Source organism: Odontesthes bonariensis, chromosome 1, assembly GCF_027942865.1.
Source record: "Odontesthes bonariensis isolate fOdoBon6 chromosome 1, fOdoBon6.hap1, whole genome shotgun sequence".
Classification (NCBI taxonomy): Eukaryota; Metazoa; Chordata; class Actinopteri; order Atheriniformes; family Atherinopsidae; genus Odontesthes; species Odontesthes bonariensis.
Window position 1 is genome coordinate 13,933,118 of NC_134506.1, and position 19,500 is coordinate 13,952,617.

The 19,500-nt window shown below is 40.9% G+C and overlaps 1 protein-coding gene across 2 annotated transcripts in view; it reads right to left on the bottom strand.

Moving 5' to 3' along the window:
- map2k5 (mitogen-activated protein kinase kinase 5) overlaps nucleotides 1-19,500 on the bottom strand; it is a 73,707-nt gene that overhangs the window by 16,857 nt on the left and 37,350 nt on the right. For both annotated transcript variants that reach the window (XM_075475486.1, XM_075475416.1), the window contains 4 exons: nucleotides 15,517-15,543; nucleotides 15,099-15,131; nucleotides 4,589-4,650; nucleotides 2,493-2,538 (listed from right to left, as the gene is read on the bottom strand). In XM_075475486.1, the coding sequence (XP_075331601.1) occupies nucleotides 2,493-2,538; nucleotides 4,589-4,650; nucleotides 15,099-15,131; nucleotides 15,517-15,543 (168 nt within the window). The remainder of the gene's footprint in view (nucleotides 1-2,492; nucleotides 2,539-4,588; nucleotides 4,651-15,098; nucleotides 15,132-15,516; nucleotides 15,544-19,500) is intronic.

Genomic DNA, 19,500 nt, shown 5'->3' on the forward strand with positions numbered 1-19,500 from the left:
CTCTGTACACTTCAGACTTCCAGTACAAGTCAGACTCCTGTCATCTACAGAAATATTCAGATGACTCTGCAGTGGTCGGGTGTATCAGAGATGGACAAGAAGCTGAGTACAGAGAGCTGGTGGACCGCTTTGTGGCATGGTGTGGGAACAATCATCTCATCTTGAATGTTAACAAAACAAAGGAGATGATTGTAGATTTCAGGAGAAACAGGGTCAGATCAAACCCTGTTTCCATCATGGGAGAAGAAGTGGAGGTGGTTGAGGAATATAAATACCTTGGTGTTCATGTGGACAACAGACTGGACTGGAGACACAACAGTGAAGCCATCTACAAGAAAGGACAGAGCAGACTGTACTTCTTGAGGAAGCTAAGGTCCTTCAAGGTTTGCAACAAGATGTTGCAGATATTCTACAAGTCTGTTGTTGAGAGCGTCATTTCCTCTTGCGTCATCTGTTGGGGCAGCAGCATCAGAACCAGGGACCTAAAAAGACTCAACAACCTGATAAAGAAGGCTGGTTCTGTTCTGGGGACGACTGTGGAACCTCTGGAGACAATAATGCAAAGAAGGATTTTGCATAAAATCAAGAGAATTATGGACAACCCTGAACATCCTCTCCATGAGACTGTTATCGGAAAACAGAGTCTCTTCAGTCAAAGGCTTCTTCAGTTTGGATGCAAAACGGACCGCTACAGGAAATCTTTCCTGCCCACAGCCATCAGCATCTATAATAACTCCTTGATTTAATTGAGTTACATCAACATTTAATTTCCCTCTGGGATAAATAAAGTATTTTTGAATTGAATTGAAATCCGTTATCAGGCGTTTGGGTCCTCACTGTTTTCTCATTTTTAATAGAAAATGATGGGTTTGTGCTATTATTCAAGCAAAACAGAACTTACTGCAGCATCACAGAAAAGAGGGCAAAAAGGATTTTTTTTCTCTCTAAATGAGATTGCCCTTGATGTGTATAGTATGATTCAGCCTTTGAAACACATTCCCGTGTTAATTTAGGCCTCAAAGCCTTTTTTTCTTTACATTGTCCAAAGAAAGTTATTCTAAAGATTCTGAATAGATTTGTGGAAATGAATCGGCTCAAAATTCTTAAATCAAACTTGACTTTGTTCTTGATATGAACACATTATAGGACAAAAAAACATTCTACGGATGGCTAGACCATTCTATGACTTAAGAATGAGCTTTATAAGAAACAGATGAATGAACTGTTAAAGACTACAAGGGTTTTTTCCTGCAAAGGGATTGCCGCGCTGTTCGGAGCCAGAGCCTTAAGGCCTGTACATACTCCGCAAGAACAGACACATTAGTTTGTTTTCTCGAGATGGCAAGAACAAGAACAAAGTTAGTTCTGGCCAGGAAATTTCATACTTCACGAGAAACTGAAGAACTCCTTTTGTGCGACGCTCTCCAAGAACTCCCAAACCAGGGTCGGCGAGAGAGATTTGATTTCTCTGTTCTTGTGGAGTATGAACAGGCCTTAAGGTAGACCCAGCTCTGTGGCTCTGTGTTGACTCTGGCTGTGGAAAACCAAACCAACTCTGGTACCAACCCTAAACCAGAGCCTCATTGGTTGAAAAATAATTTCCATTAGAAATTTCAATATCTTCCATTTACATCTGGTCATTCAGCGGAAGCTTTTATTCATAGTAGCTTTTAAAAGAGGAACAACATTGATTTTAGCAAGGATATCGCAGCTCCATCTATTGAATGTGTTCTGAATGAGTAACAATGCTATTCTGCAGTCAAGAAAATGGCAAGAGGGCGTTTAAAAAAAAAAAAAACAAGATAGAAATCAAATGTGTTTTGTAAAATAAATGTGAGAGCAATTATGACTTGCATCTACTGAATTAGGAAAATAAATCAAACAACGTCTCTAGTTTACAAATGAGACTTGAAAGTTAACTCTGCGGTTTCTGAGAGCAAATTGGAAAGATGGTGAAATGAGAAAGAATTTTGCTTTGTTTCTGTCACACGCACAACAACAGACACACAAACACAAACATTAAACTTCACGGGATTTATTATTCTACTTTCTTTTTGTCAGTTGGTCAAATTTCACAAGGTTAGGAAACGTTATTTTTTTAACCAGAAGGATTTGACTTGTTGTACAGCTAGGCGTGGATCATTTGGGTTGGTTCCAAAGCAGCCAATTGAATGAATTACTCTATAAGTGGGTCTCAATCCTGCCTCAAGGCTTCTATCTGACCTCTTTCTGACATCCTCATTGGTAGCAAAAAGTTCATTACTGTTGTTTCCACACAGCAATGCTAACTTGAAGGGTCCTTGACCCAAAACACCTCAATCACTGCATGAAATACAACTGCAAATTCCAAAAGCTAAAGAGATAATAAAACTATGTTTAATTGAATTATTTTTTGAATGCATGAATACGAACACCATCTGTGCATATTTATTCAAAACCTATATTTTGAGGTCCTTGGAATCCTGTTTAAAGGAAGGCTTGGTTTAACTTACCATGAGGTTATTAGGTGCAGGTCTCTCCTTGGGGTTCCGCCGCATACTAGAAGAATAAAAAAAGATGAGATAAAAGAAGCCACTAAGCAAGCAGTGAATAGTAGTTGTAAGGCAAGGCAAGGCAAGGCATCTTTATTTATATAGCGCATTTCATACCACAGGCAACTCAACGTGTTTTACATAAAGACAAGGCATTTAAAAGAACAGAAAAACAAGCAATTTAAAGAGAATTAAAAAATTAAAACACAGTTAAAAGCAATCAAAGAAGAGGGGAAAAAGAAAAATATAAACTCAACGATAAGCACACTGAAAGGGAAATGTTTTTAACCTGGATTCAAAAGTGCTTACAGTTGGGGCTGATTTCAGTTCTGCTGGTAGTTTGTTCCAGTTGTGTGCAGCATAACAGCTAGAAGCTGTTATGCTGCACGATCTGACCTGAGTCAGTAGATCTCAGAGCTCTACTGGGTTTATACTCTACTAGCATGTCATTCATGTATTCTGAACCTAAACCATTCCGTGATTTGTAGACGAGTAGCAGAACTTTAAAATCTATTCTGTATTTGACAGAATGAGCTGCAGCTATTTGAGACTCTTTTGGGGGAGTCCAGTCAGAAGACCGTTACAGTAGTCAAGTCTGTTGGAGATGAAAGCATGAATCAGCTTCTCCTGATCGGTTTGGGACATGAAACCCTTAATTCTGTAATTGTTCTTAAGTTGATAAAAGGCTGATTTGGTGACTGATTTGATATGATAGTTGAAGGTCAGGTCTGAGTCTATCAGCACACCGAGGTTCCGGTCTTTAGTTTCTAGAGACAGTGACTCAAAATGTTTACTGACAGCAAACCTCTTCTCTTTGTTGCCAAACACAATGATCTCAGTTTTTTTCTTGATTTAACTGAAGGAAATTTTGGTTCATCCACTTTTTGACTTGCTCTAAGCAGTCGCACAATGACTCTACAGGACTGCAGTCATCTGGAGACGGTGCGAGATATATCTGTGTCAACTTCATAGCTGTGGTAGTTGACTTTAGAGTTCTTCAGAATTTGACCCAGAGGCAGCATGTATAGGGTGAACAGAAGCGGTCCAAGAACTGACCCCTCTGGAACTCCACGTCATAGCCACTCGATCAGATTGATTACTTCCAATAGTCACAAAATAACTCCGCTCCTCCAAGTAGGATCTACTACCAAGTATCCAAATACTATTCAAACTGTGATAAGTGCACGAGAGGTGTTTTTGTTCCAACTTTCATTTAGTGAATATATTTAATTTATATAGAAATATACAGGAGGATACTCGATAGAAAACCCTCTACGCCACAGAAACTGAGAGAAAAGGCTGAATACAGACACCACGCAGTTAATTTATTTCAGATGATTACAGGATTTATGTGTGGGTCCTCCATATATACACACATTGGATCCGTCAGAACGACCTACAATGGGGGACTGTGTGCAGTTAGTTGCGAAACTGGTTTATGTATCACAATAAAAAGGCCATGACCATCTAAAAATAGGCAGAACGGAGAGTACTGAACCTGCATCAAAAGCAGGTGCCCGAGTCAGTTTGGAGAGAGAGGTGCCCTTTTTGAGTAAATAAAGCAGCCACGGGGGATAAACAACAGCTGGCATGGGCCACCGGTAAATTCTGAACACGAACATACACACAGTGCTTCCGTGTGGTTTGGGTTTGCGTGTACATGTTTGCCTAATTGTAAAGGTTACAAGTGCTTAATGACTCAAAGGTAAACGGAGGGTAAACAGTGCATTTGTCCTGAAGAATTAGACAAACCACTCAGTCTTTGTTTAAAAAAAAAAAAAAGAAAAGCTTTTCATTTAATACCAGCAGCACTGAAAATCCGGGCTCAATAGTTAACCGGCATGTTCACCTTAATCCCACTGTAAACCAGAACAGCTTTGATCCATTTACAATCATTTGGCTCATATAGTTTGTGGTCATTTCTCAGCAGAGGCTGAGATGGTGGACAGTGAACACACATGAATGCAGTGGAAACTAAAAATCCCATACAACACAGTCAGAAGCTACTGGTCCTTCTGAAAACAAACCGTTTAAATGTGTAAAAGGCCCCGACTCACCACTGAGTGATGAAGTGAACAAACTTCTCGCTGAACTGTCCGACAGGGAGCACAGGAGGGTCCTGTGAAGAGGAACAAACACATTCACACAACAAGAAACATTTTAAGGCTGAAAAATCCTGTCAAACTGAAAAAAAAAATAGTATTAAAGATGGTTTACATCAACAATTCATTATTATTTATTAGGGCTGGGACTTTAGCGCGTTAATTTCGATTAATTAACTACACACATATTGGCGCATTAAAAAAAATAACGCATTTTAATCGCACACTATAACTTTTATTTATTTTTTATTTTTTTGTTTTTAAATACAGACGGATGGAAGCGTCGACAAGAGCGTGGTTGGAATGCGCGTATCACCGCAGCGTATCAAGCCCAGAGGCGGCGCTAAAGCCTGATTCTTACTCGGCGCAACCTCGCTTTGACCCATTCTTACTAGCTGGTCGCAAATGGCGCAAACGGTCACGTGACCCAAAATTCCGCCACGCCCCCCGTCGCAAGCTAAAAAATCCTCGCGCGTCGCAAGGGCGCGCACACAACTTTTTTTCTGACTTCGCGCGAGCTCAACCGGAAACAGCTGACCAAGAGAAAGGAAACATGAACACTGCAGAGACCGCGGTGACCGAGAGGGTGCGCCTCTACAAACATCTGTACGACACGTCTATGAAGTTACACTGGGACAACGTTGTCCCAAAGGACAACGTTTGACAAAGTTCGTCTTGTTGCAAAGGACGAACATTCCACCTCTCTTCTGTTTTTGCCGCAGCCGCTTAGCTCTGAGATACATATACAGTTCTACACCCAGAGTAAATTCATTCCGCATCTGCATCAGATGTGCCAGCCTCTGCTGACGTGACACCACAGGTGGCATTGTGTATGCTTTCTTCGTATACTTTTCTTCGTCCGGTTCTTCAGCTTGTTTCCTCAACAGTGACGCCCGCTGGTCTGGAGAGAACTGCAAATGTGACGCATACTCGGCGCAAACTGCGCTTATGAGCTGAAGGAACTGTGAAGGGGCTGGCGCTTTCGATGACGTCATTAATGGTTCTCGAGCCAGAACAGTTGCGCGGTTGCGCCGAGTAAGAATCAGGCTTAAGGGGTTGCTTGCGGTTGCTATAGCAACCCCAAGAATGTGCTCAGCAACCCCATAGCAACCCCGACTTTGGGGCTAGAGGCAGGTTTACTGCTCACAAAGAACAGAAGTGCGGTGCAACAACGACAACAATATTAAGAAGTAAAGAATCACGTATGTTGCTGCGTGGTAGCCTATCCCCGTTTTTCGTTCTTTAGCTGATAAATATACATATGGAAAGGTATAAAACACCAGCTTTACTGGTGAAATGGCTATCCACATTGTTCCTAGATCTACAGTAGCTGTGGTGATGTCATTCTACAGTCAGCCAATCACGTCTGTTCTAAATTACCCGGGGATATCGGAGGTCTAAAATAATATTTCCATAAAGCAGATTTATGAGATAAATAGAAACCCTATTTAATTGTATTCTCAGTTTAATTCGTTTTTGAATAGTCATGTTACAGTTTTACTCTCATTTTAGCACCCATTCACTCATAACATAGCTAAACTGCAATTCTAAATGGATATTTGGCGATTCTAACTGGAATATGGCGATTTTGAGAATGTCCTTCTTCAAGTAACACAAATAAGGTAGGAAATCCCAGTTGTTTTTCATATGCTCGCCGAAACACTATTATCAAATAGTCTTCTTGTGACTTGGTTTGTTAGTCGACTCTAGGTGCGTGCAGTCTATCTAGAGCTACTTGCTAAGTAGCCTAGTGTCAGTGCAGTTAGCACCATCTTTTGAAAATAACGGACAAACTTTTTACTTTATGTTAGGTTGCCAGCGTGCTTCCTCTGCCATAATGTGATGCGAGTAGATTGGCTTGAGTAGGCTATGTGTCCGCTGTGGCAGCGGACAGACTGGTGTGAGCAACAAGTTTGAACGTAATGTTGTGCCTGTGTGATTTAGCACTGTACGAGGCTACTGTTGGAAGCCCGCCGGGTAGAACTATCTCTTGAAAGTTGTCGCCTACAACTGTTGTGCGTCAGATGAGATGAAATAGAAAGTCCGCGGCTGTAGCTCATTCACTCCCAGCTCTTTTTTTCCAAGATGAAGTTGATCAAAACTTATTTGAGGAACACAGTTGGCAAAGTAGCCTTTGTGGATTGGCTATTTTATCCTTGGTGAATGGGCTATGAATGAATGAGATGGACAGGTATGCCTGTTTTCGCGTGTGTGGTTGCGTACACGGCCTGGACCTTCTATGCAGCTGTTCCACCACAACGCACAGTGCGACATCTGTCTGCTTGTGAGCAGTAAGCTCCGCTGATAACCTAAAGTTTACAGTATGCAAGGCTACATTACACTATGCAAGGCTGCATGCAGACGGTGGAGTAATGGGTCAGTAACGTTGTTGCGTTGATGCGCGGGGGGGGTGCTGTTTTGACTAGCAACCCCTCACATTCATGCAGCAACTGCATAGCAACCCCAACGAAAAATCGCTGGTGCCGCCGCTGATCAAGCCTCAAATATCACCTCAACGCTAAACATGTAGCAGCTAGCGTGGAAGCTAACGGGGCCCAACGCAGCTTAACATCCAAGATTCTATATACTGTGTTTTCATGCATGCTACATTCAGATTTCAAATAGGGATATGTTCTGTGTTTGTTGAAATATTGTTGAAAATGTTAATTTCCTAAAGGATAAAGTATATGCGATTAAAATGCGATTAATTTCGATTAATTAATTTCAAAGCCTGTAGTTAACGCGCTTAAAAATTTTAATCGAGTCACAGCCCTATTATTTATCTAAACCGAAAAATAAGTATGGTCCCACGGAAGGTCAACGAAGAGTAAAACTTTTAAACCTTGTAGCTTACTAATGTACTGTTCGTACTGCACATGTATTATTTCATACTGTGTATTTTCATACTTGTATTTATAATTAGTCACAGTTTATTACTACTCTTACTGCACATACTGTATCTCATTATTTATATACCGCTACCATGCATACGTACATACTCTGCACTTTCTGCTTCTTTGCACTTCTGGTAAGATGCTAAACTGTGTTTCGTTGTCTCAGTACTTGTACTCTGTGCAATGACAATAAAGTTAAACCCAATCTAATCTAAACTAATCTTAAACTTGGCAAATTGGTAATCACACCCATGAAAATATTCATGTGAAACACTATATAAATACAATTCAAAATGAGAACACTCTGGATCAAAGTTTCACTTAGAAAACCTCATAAATAAAACCTTCATGCTCACATCTTTGAGGGGCAACATTTTGGTAGCACCCTACTTTTCATCCTTGCTCTGTTTCCCTTCTTTTCCTAAAGTCCTTGAGACAGTCACACGGAGTCTAACGATTAAAGCTGATAATTGTAAGAGAAATGTGGTGAACATTGCTGGTTTAAACACAATCCAACATCCACAAACAGCTGATTTGGAGATCTGGTAACCACAGAATAACCCGACATGACAGATGATTTGTGACACAGAACTATCGGGAATGCTCGGGTAGAAATCTGCAAAAACAAAATCTAAAAACATACCAGGCAGATAATTAGATGAACCATCTATCACCAGTCGGATTTACAAAGTGCTACCAGTCAATTTACAGTGAAGCCAGTTTGTAAATAAAACTCTCTTCGAGAGAAGAGCGACTTGAGAAGAGCACAGAGACTAGCGTTAAATATCTGCCTTTGCTCTTGTGATCGGTTAGAAATGTTGCAATGGCAGTATCTATACGAACTTATTTAGGAGTCGCACACCTAAAATTTGCCCCCTGGTACCACCACTGTGTTACCGACCAAAGGCAGGATGGCGCTCTCAGATTGTGACCAAGATTTTATCAGATGCATCACCTACAGTGTTACAAGCAACAAACTCAAATTATAGTTGTTTCCTAGTACGGTTGAATCGGTAGAACTTTAGTAGGAAAATAAAACTTCAATCAAGTCTTTTTGTTATCTTTCCCCCTGAGACCCAGCAGAGGACTGCTCACGGCCCAGGGCTAAACACGTCTGTCCCCAATTCATACAAAATAAAAAGGTCATCTTTTCAAAAGTCTCTTAGTCTTTTAGAGACAGATGTACAACTTGGTGGTTACTGTAGCACCCGCATGGAGTGAATTATATAGATTTATCGACTTTATTTTATACATTTCTTTCCACCCGACTCATTTTCAGTGCACCTGCCATGTGAACGGTTGTGGAGTGCATGATGTCAACAATACGACCTCAAAGCTGTTTGGACTGACTTTATTCACAGCGTAATGCTGCTAAGAACAAAGGGAGTGCAGGGAAGCCTTTCAAAGCCAAGGCAGGGTATTAACCAGATATATCTGCTACCGTAAGCTTTGGGTGGGTCGTGGCTCAGTGGTTAGAGGGGTCATCTTCTGGCTGGAGGCTTAGCGGTTCGATTTGCAGCCTCTCTACTTCCCAAACTCTCCCTAGGCAAGACGTGGCACCCCACATTGCGCTTGAAGTGCTCGTTGATGTAAGATTGCAGACTAAAAGCGCTGCATGAATAGAATAACATGCACTCCGAGTCTGTTTGTGAACGGGTGAATGACAAGGCGGGCTGTAAAGCACTTTGTAGAACCTGAAGGGATTAAAAAGGCGTTATACAAGTGCTGGCCAATTATCTAAACATTTAAATATCTGCAGATAAAACTGGACACTGAAACTAGTGTAACAAAAGATGTAAGCAGCGCTAAGCCACTAAGATCAAGGTTACAGTTCTGAATGGCCGTTATTCATGTATCTATTTTTCAACATTGGTGCTTTTTGGTCATTACTGAGGAGTGGTATCTGTGAGTCCTTTCTCTGTTCAATAATTAATTAATTGGCCTCACTGTGCTGAATTGCTTTTCAAATGTTCCTGATAATTCAACAGTTACGCTGTAAGAATCTGGGGAAGAACCATGTAATGTGCATTTGTGGCTTTGTTATTAGGAGAAAATGAAAACTGATGTTTTATGACTGAAATGGGAACAATACAATTAGCAGAGATGTGCTGCTCTCGGTACTTTGTTTACAATAGTATCGACACAAGAAGCAGATGATGGTGCAGAGTGGTGTCATCACCGCAGGTAAGATTAAAAAAAAAAAAACAATCACTTCCCCTTCTGCATGAAAGCTTTAACATATTTCAATATACCCAACACAGAATCTACAAATAGGTGTTTTTCTTTAAACAACTTTAAACTTTGAAATTGTCCCACAAATCTGGCTTATGTCAGACATAAAAAAAAAGTCACGTAAAACTACGTTTTTACTGCCCATGTGTTGGCTCCCACATGGTAAAAATATGTTTTTATGTTTTTTTTATGGATTCTGAATCTATACATTCTAATGCACATTCTGTGTGATTTTTGTAATTATGTGATGAACAGAACTGACATAGATGGCAGTCAAAAACTGGTGTCATCATCTGGATATTTTGATCATTACGCCAATGGCTTTGCATCAACTCAAGAACAATTTTGATAACGCTGCATTGATTGTTGTGCATTTCCGCATTTTGTCCAATCGCACGTGTCGGTTTCCAGAGGGTGACGGTAAAGTAACATAAACAAACAACAAGAAGGAGAAGAAGACACGCGACAAGTCTAAGGAGGCGGATTTATGAACAGGTTAGCTTTGCAACATGCGACACGACGCAAATCCTCTGACCCGGATATGTAAGTATCTAAAGTGCGACAGGCTGAAAGAGCGCACGTTTCACAAAAGCCCCGATATCTCAGTTTGTTGTTGATTTTGGTGGATACCCGCCTTGGTTTAGCTAAGGATAGCTCGCTAATGGCGGCACCTAGAGACACGCAGTTTTGACCCACAAAGAGTTTAAAGTCTCAGCTTTCAAACGAGCCATAACATGTTTCAGTGGCCCTATCACATAATATGCTGTGACTGTACAAAAAACGTCAAAAAAATGGTTTAGAACGCTGGGATTCTACGACATAATTCTGTAAAAACCGCCAGTATTCAAGGTGTTAAAAATCCATCCATCCATCCATCCATCCATTCATTATCTTCCGCTGGTCCGGGGATCGGGTCGCGGGGGCAGCAGCTTGAGCAAAGAGACCCAGACGTCCCTGTCCCCGGCCACTTCCTCCAGCTCTTCTGGGGGGACCCCGAGGCGTTCCCAGGCCAGCCGAGAGACATAGTCTCTCCAACGTGTCCTGGGTCTTCCCTGGGGCCTCCTCCCAGTGGGACGGGCCCGGAACACCTCACCGGGGAGGCGACCAGGAGGCATTCTCACCAGATGCCCGAGCCACCTCATCTGACTCCTCTCGATGCGGAGGAGCAGCGGTTCTACTCCGAGCCCCTCCCGGATGACCGAGCTTCTCACCCTATCTCTAAGGGAGAGCCCAGACACCCTGCGGAGGAAACTCATTTCGGCCGCTTGTATTCGCGATCTCGTTCTTTCGGTCACTACCCACAGCTCGTGACCATAGGTGAGGGTAGGAACATAGACTGACCGGTAAATCGAGAGCTTCGCCTTCTGGCTCAGCTCCTTCTTCACCACGACGGGCCGGTGCAGAGCCCGCATCACTGCAGACGCCGCACCAATCCGTCTGTCAATCTCCTGTTCCATTCGTCCCTCACTCGTGAACAAGACCCCGAGATACTTGAACTCCTCCACTTCAAGTGTTAAAAAGGCACCACACGAAACTAATCACTAAAAATGTGAGCGATGAAGTCCCCTAAAGCACGTCATGTAGAGTATCAGAGCCAGACTGACCCTCTGGTCATTAGCTCACCTCATCTTTCCTTCAATTTACCTGTTCTTAGTCTGCTCCTCGTCATACCTTTGACAGTCAGCCATAAAAGTTGCATTCTCTGTCTTTGCAACAACATTCCAGCAGAGAGCCAAGTTGAAAATAAAGTGTGAAAAAGGGTAGTAACAAGCACTTTTCTCTGGATTACTGGATAATCCATCTTGCAAGATACAGTGCAAAAAAAAGCACCTCAACAGCATCATCGGATACGACAGGACCAATCTGGAAATATCAATACAAATCAAATGAGTTGCCAAATAGCAGCTTTAAGTCAAGAGGTACTCTATACACAAAAATCCCCCATTGGTGAAAAATATGCACAAAAATCATAAAGCCTGCGTTCACAGGCAGGTATTTATTCAAATGCCAGGAATTAAACCTCTTTACAAGTGAAACCCTGCTGTGCCAGTAAAAACACCTCTGGGCAGTGTTCGCCATTCCTTAATGCTCTGATCGGCAGGCTCTGATGCATGAACCCATTTAAATTAACAAAGGAAAGGGTTCTTTCTAATCTCACTGCACTTCACAGTCCTGCTGCCGCCTGGATGAGCAATACATCATAGCACATACACAAACCTGCATCTGCAAACAAATGCCCTTGAGCACTGCACTCTAGAAGCCCCGGCATATACTCCGTTCAGAGTGAGAGATCAAAATAATTCGCAGCCATTGTATTATGGTGTGCATACACACACATATTAAGAACAATTAGACCCGCAGTGTTTATAAAACGTTGACCACACAATTAATCTACGTGTTGTGTAGGTTAAATATCTCTGTCTGCGCCCCCCCACACATATCCGCATGCGCCTTCATGCCCCTTTTTGCAAAACCCAACACTAACACACATATTATGCATGTATTCATGGTTCCATCTGAGTGCAACACTGCTGCAGCTTTGATGTGGCAGCAGGCGATTTTACAAAAGACAAGCAGGCTGATGAAAGTGACTAGGCTGTTTAAATTATGCCTCTGGTTGTCAGAGTGCTCCACTATGAGACAGCACGCACACTACGAGGGTACAAGGGTACAAGTAAATATACATGTCATTGCCATGGAGCAATTATTAGGCAAAATTAGATCAGTAATTACAGGCTTGAAAATAAAGTGGGATTCTTTATTAGTGGAGCCACTTGCAATTCAACAAATAGAAGAGAAGCACATTAATGAGGGAGGACAGCGGACAGATGGTAGGAACAACTGCAGAGAACTTCTAATTTAAGACCTCGGCAGAACAGGGTGAGCAAGATTCTGAGGCATACACAACAACAACTGAGATGGAGGGTATGTAAATGGACATAAATGGAGCAATAAACACCTATTTTAATGCAACTTAGAGGTTAATACACCAACTGACAACATTTAATAATGATCTAAACAGAGTGTGCAGTCACTCTTCTCCTGTGTGTTATAATCTGAGTTGGTGTTTTCAGTGTGGTGCCACCCGGCCCCTGCTGTTCACTCAAGAGTGGCAAACTCTGAATAACTTATGTTGGCTGGCCAAAATGCCACCCCCCCTACAGAGAAAGCAATAAGACACAATACACTTTTTTGCTCTGGTTTGGCTGATTAAAGCAATACTATGTAACATTTCTACCTTAAAATAAAAGCTTGAAAAAAATTGCGCGGCTAGAATGAGTTTTAATATTACGATTGGCCTGTCTCCTATGCCCTTCGGGGGTCTGAGTTGGAGTAACTGCGCTATGTAACTTTGCTGGACCCGCCCGGGAGCTGAGCGGAAGTACTTCGACTTGCTTTCTGGCACACCTACCGCAAAAACAAATAGACCCCTCTCACGCTCCCAGGTACATTTGATTACTCTTACCTTCTCGGTCCACATAGCTTGCACCTTCTGACTCCTCGCCGGTTCGTCAACAAACGTGAAATGTGAACGCGAAAGGGTGTTGTATTTACGACAGTGTAACCGTACATTACCTCCAAGTCTATAGGGGGAGCTCCATAATGGGCTTTTTGAGAAGTTACATTGTATTGCTTTAACAGCTGCTTAAAGGGCTCAAAGTCAGATTTCACTTTCAGTTTTAGTTTAATTTGTTTTGGTCTTCAGTTGCCTAGTGTGACACCTATATTGTTTTTGGAAAGATATCATAGAATCTTGAGTACTAATTGGTTGGTACATGTTTAAATATGAGACTAGGCTCCAATTACAGTTCTCAGAAAGCACACAAACGTACATATATTTTCCAGCGGCGCTGTTTGAAGTTGAAGTACTATTCTAAATGAACAAAACCTGATAGAAAAAGCTGAAATTATTCAAGGATCAAGGATGTTTTCAGATTTTTAGCTGTATTGAAAAATGCTCCTGCTGGAGACAGTTACAAAGTTAGAAAAATGAGCAGTGTTAACTAAATATAAGCGAGCCAGAATGTTTAAGTCTGCTGCATCTACTGCATTTAAAATACTTTTGTTTCACTGAAAAAGGCTCTGTAGAAGCTGCACGATATCTAACCCACCAACATAGATACCTCTGTGGGTATCGACAGAACACAATATACTTCCAACAGTTAAGTCCTCAACCTTTATATTCTCTCAGAGCGACTTAATTTTTCCGGACAGAGTTTATCCTCTTGTCTCTTCCTCGAAAGCACTGAATTAGCTGGGACGGTAAGGCGATGCTGTCTCACCAGGGACAACACAGAGCGTTCTCTCGCCTCAAGGGGAGACGGCAAAGGGCACGGGAAAAATAGTTTGAGTGATGGCTACGTCTAGCTGACTAATGAACAGTTCAGCCCAGGTCAATCCATTACAACCAAAAGCATTTAATTATTAATTACGGGCAATCTATAGACAGTTAAGGACAAGTGACACTGTGTGTTTAACGTGCGATATGGCTGCTGATGGGGGCACTGGGCAGCGGTTGTTGAGGCATTTTGGCTATTAGTGAATGTCAGCAAAAGACTTGGGAGGGAAGAAGAGGGGAAGGTTACGATTGCTGGTTATGACACAAATGTAGGCAGGGTGAGCTTACATATTCATGTGCACAACAGCAGGACAATAAATCAAGAAACAGGAAACCACTGCTTGTGGGTTCACGCTGCACGTTGACCTGGTTTAGTAAGAGTTTCATCTTGAAAACTGTTTGGAAAAATAAAAGCAACACAACAGCACTTCATAATAAACTCCTAATAAAAGGCACATGTGAAGCCAGAAGTCACTTCACCTCTATTTAACCTTTAGCCAGCATTGTTTGAATTTTTTATATCCTCTATATTTTCAACATATTTTCTATGTGTATCTATAATCAAATAAAATAAAACATTTACTGATTAGGTGGCTATGCATTCACTCTGGTCTTCAGGGCTCATTTTCATTTTATCTCTATTCCTGAGCTTGTTCGTGTGTTACAACTTTTTATTTTAAGAAAGTGCAATAAGCGGAGTGATCCTGCGATTTTGTCTGGTTTAATTTTGGCTCTGTAGTATACAGAATTCAGAGATGTGTTGTGTTGTGTGTGTGTGTGTGTGTGTGTGTGTGTGTGTGTGTGTGTTTGACAGGTCCAACCTCTACAGTAATGTGCATGTGCATATGTGTATTGCCTGCAGCAGTTGCATAGGGTGAAGGGTTGACTGAATGGGGAGCAAAGCCGCCTGAGTGGTTTGCTTCATTAGGAAACAAAATATAAGCTTTCCGGGCCATTAGGACTGACTTTAGATGCAAAAGCACATAAGACGACGACTCACCTCATCAACGATGCATTGCAGTAACTGGAGAGGCTGAAGAGGAGCAGAGGGAGATGAGAGGGGGAACAAAAACAAACAAATAAAACAAAAAAAAAAAAATGTTAGCCTTCATGGAATTTCTTGGCAATAGGGGAATTTAATAGTGTGATAAAAAAAGATCCACCTAGATTAATCAAATGCAGCAAGATCAAGCAAATCCAGCCATCAGCTTCTCAATGTTCCTATTTTTCATAATGACACCTAATGTAATACCAGCAGTTTAAGCATGATCTAATATTTTGTTGCAAAAATCCAATCTGAGTGCTTTTTTTTTTTCTTCTTTTCTCTTCAAATGAGAGAGTCAACCAAGAGTGACAGACTATATACAGAGCAGGAGACCTCTAGCTTCTTTCTTCCTATTCTACTGCAATAAACTTACCATTAAGGATCCTTGGTTTTTCTGAATCTGTAGGGCAAGACAGAGAAAAGGAGACGAGGCAATATGTAATTAGCGTGTCATAATCAAGACGATGCACTTGGACACATTATGATCACTGGGAGAAAATTATTGCTTTCCTGTTGGCAGTTTGAGAGTATGTACTAACATCATTTACATAATGAAAACACACAAATGTTAATGGCCTTGCTCTCATTTGTGTGGAATGGGGATAAAAGATCCACTAATGCTAATTTTCAGAGCAGTACTTTATTCCTGCCCTCCAGGTTATCTAAATGTGGTGGGTTGCAGAAGACGTGTAAAACAGCATTGAAGGAGCTTTGCAATGAGCATGCTCAGTGCAGCTGTTTTACAGGTGAAGCAGCACTATCACACCGGCCACATCATGACAAAAAAGATAAGAGCTTTCAATTGTCCGAGGGAAAAAAAGTGAACCGAGAGAAGAACTTCAAGTGGAGAAAAGCACAATAATAACTAAAAAAGGACACAAATGCATTTCATATTTACCACCATGATCACAATCAAAATGTGAGAACATTATGTTCTCAGGAAACAGATGAACTCGATAAGGAACTTATCGCCTATGACCTTAAAAGTATGATACCGCAGTGGAACTGCACATATCATTTGGTTTTCCCTCTCTAAACCCACCCAAGGCTGAATTCCCCAGGACGATCTGTTTAAGTTCTAAAAAACACAAGATTCTAACTTTGTTACAAAGACTAAATGATAGAAGGCTTAAAACCTAGGCTCAGCTAAATACATTGCTCATTTCTCCAAGTCTTTTGACAGTGCATTAGAGCACTTATTGATTCACTCAATTAAATACAGGTTTTCACAGTCTGTAAATACCAAGAGACTCCTAAACTCCCTCAACATCCAGTTTTGCCTGATTCAGACACATTAAAGGCAACTATGGAAAACTAATTTGTTCAGAAATAATTACTAGAACTAAATTGTGTGCTGCTCCAGGGTTGAAATTGGATTGTGGGTGGCTGACTTATTCAAACATAACTGAGGACTTTTTCTGTTTATACTGGGGAGCTTGACCACATATCAATAACTTTTGGTCTTAACTGAATCTGATCATTGTACACCGATTTTCTGATCGGTGTAACCTCATCTGCATGTTCACCCTCAGGGTAAACGTTGCCTAATGTGATAATTAAACCTAAAAAGATTCTCCAACAAGGCATTTCTTCAGTTTGACTATATGTATGACTATATTTACCTCCATTTGTGTGAGTGTGCACCTGTCTGTCACTGAATGATAAACGTAGATGTGTATAACATCAACTTCTTGTGTCTTTAGAGCTTCTACAGTTCGGGAGATTTTCTCATTACATGAAATGATCTCAGGAGTCTCAGCATGAAAGCAGGAAGTCACGAAATCAATGTTTAGATGTCAAATGATCTGTTACTTTTGTACGAACTTAATAAACGTAATCTAGAGGTTTTCTTTTTTTTCTGCTCCTTCAAGATTCAAAGACAATTCTTAAAAGTAAATTGTGATTTTTGATAAAACAAAAAAGGGTAATGCTCATCAATAAGATTGTTTTGATAACTGACAACGAGAGCCCCACAGTGTCACCATTAGAGCTGTAGCGATAAACGAATCTCACGATACGATAAAGGGACAGTGTGATTTGACATGAATCGTCGCTGATTGGACTGGTGGTCCGTCCTTTGAAGCGGAAGGACAACACCGCCAGACAAACAGAAACAAACGTGAGAGATATGCACTTTATATAACATTTTTATGAACTAATTTATCACCGTTTTGTAGAATGTGACCCCCTGGCATTGTATTGTATTATATTAATGTTCTGTGTTTTCACTAATTGGAACGTCTGACTTTTCAATAAAGTTTGCTTTAAAATAAATGAATAAATAAAAATGTAAAAATAAATAAATAATAAAAAATTAAATAAAATAAAATAAAATAAAAAAATTTATACTCGTGGCCGAAAAATCGATACTTTATCGGTTAACAAAATATCGATATATATCGCAGTAAAAATTGATAAAATTGCTCAGCCCTAGTCACCATGGAGATCAGGATCAACAACAAGTAAACCACTGTATAAGCCCGAGATGTCCTACCCTACAAATTATAGTCTCTCTAAAATCATGCAATCATGTTTAGACAAAAAACATTTTCCCTCTCCTCAACTAACAATCTCATGGTAATAATCTCAGACAAATGTTGTGCAGCTTACTTATGACTAAAAGGGAAGGGTTGAAATTAATTTACATCACATGTAAAGTTATCTTAAGCCTAAAAGTTTAACTTGATTGAGTGAAAATTAAAGGCTAATGTTTTGTACTTAGCCTCGTACAGGAGGACGTGTGATCACCTTAAGTGTGTGAGTTTGGAATTGTTGTAAAAAAAGACAGCTAACACCGTTTCCAACACTCCAACAGTACACAATAGAAGCGGATAACATTTCGCTCTGATGTCATCTATGAGGGGACAAAGAAAAAAGAAAACTGCATCTGTACTCCCTGACAGATGCGGTGATGTGTAATAAGGTTCCTGAAATGGGCGTGAAAAAAAACACCGACATGGTGTTTCATCCAGAGATTCATTCAAATAAGTGAAATATGACAAAATGGGGAGAAACAAAAACAAGTATGGAGCAGAGCAAAAAGACAACAAATCAATCAGCAACAATAGTGCTGGCGGCTGTATACACATCACATCAGGTCTGGTGTCTTCAAAGATTTTCAGAGCGAGCCGCGCAAAACTCCATTAACTCCTGACAAAGAATGCAAATGAATCCCAACATGTGGTGAAGTGGAATTAAAGAGACCATCTCTAACCATGACAAACATGAGGTGATGACTTTACTCTGCATGCACACACACACACACACACACACACACAAAAAGGGATGAATAAAGGATAATACATCAACTCAACAAAAAACACAAATAAAAGCACCTCAGGATTTTTAGACTCCTTTTTCAATGTACAGTTTGAATCTTTCAGTGCCAAATTCAATTTTACCATCTCATTCACTATCCGAAATTCTGCTCTCAAACTTATTCCCAATCTCTCTCTTTTATCCTCTCCAACTTCCTCAGCCTGGACTAAAATTTTCCCTGTAAAGTGTAGCAGGGGGTTTTGCACAGACAGCTGTGCCAGAGTTTGAAAAAAGAAATGACAGCTTAGGCCCGAGGACTTTGGCTGGCTGCGCTTGACGAGCTGGATCCAAGAACTCTCGCCACACAGTTCTGCTACAGCCTGCAGGTGAAGTGTCTGCAGTGCCATATGGGCTTGGGGGGGTAAATTAGCACCGAAATAAAGAAAACCGTGTGACGCTGAGGAGCCCAAACAACTGAGGTGTTCCTAATATTTTGTCCAATTTATCAATAGGGATGAACTGCACTTGAAACATTACAAAACAATGGCTGAGTCAAACGCTCATTTCACATATGCAGACACACAGAATGGCCGTTGTGACACTGGCATAACAATACAGTTTAAGTTCTGAATAAATGAACCTTTGCTCCGTTGCTAAAAGCCTTGAAGAACCTTTTCATCATACTTGAACTTAAAAGTAAAAGACGTACTGTATATCTTCCCTGATCAGTCTCACCTGCCATGGAAGCATGCCGTCTAAGTGATGAATTCATTCTTGTAAAAACACATTTTCTGTATAACCTGCTTAAACATGAGAACACCTATGTGAAGTATAATCCTTTAACATGTTAAAACTCAATAACAGTGCATTTTAGCGCCAAACACAGTGTGGTTGTGTGAGACACACCAGCGTTAGACGGGATTAGCTGAAAACAGCTCTACATATGTAGGCGACTCTGGCACCTTACTCAGTTTTAGTTGCACTTCTAGTACAGAATGTATTTGTTTTATCCACTGAAAAACCCGATCTGTCACTTCACCGGGGGACACTGTCCTGACCGTCATGTTTGTGCCGTGAGAGAGAAGAAGCCGAGGCTCCC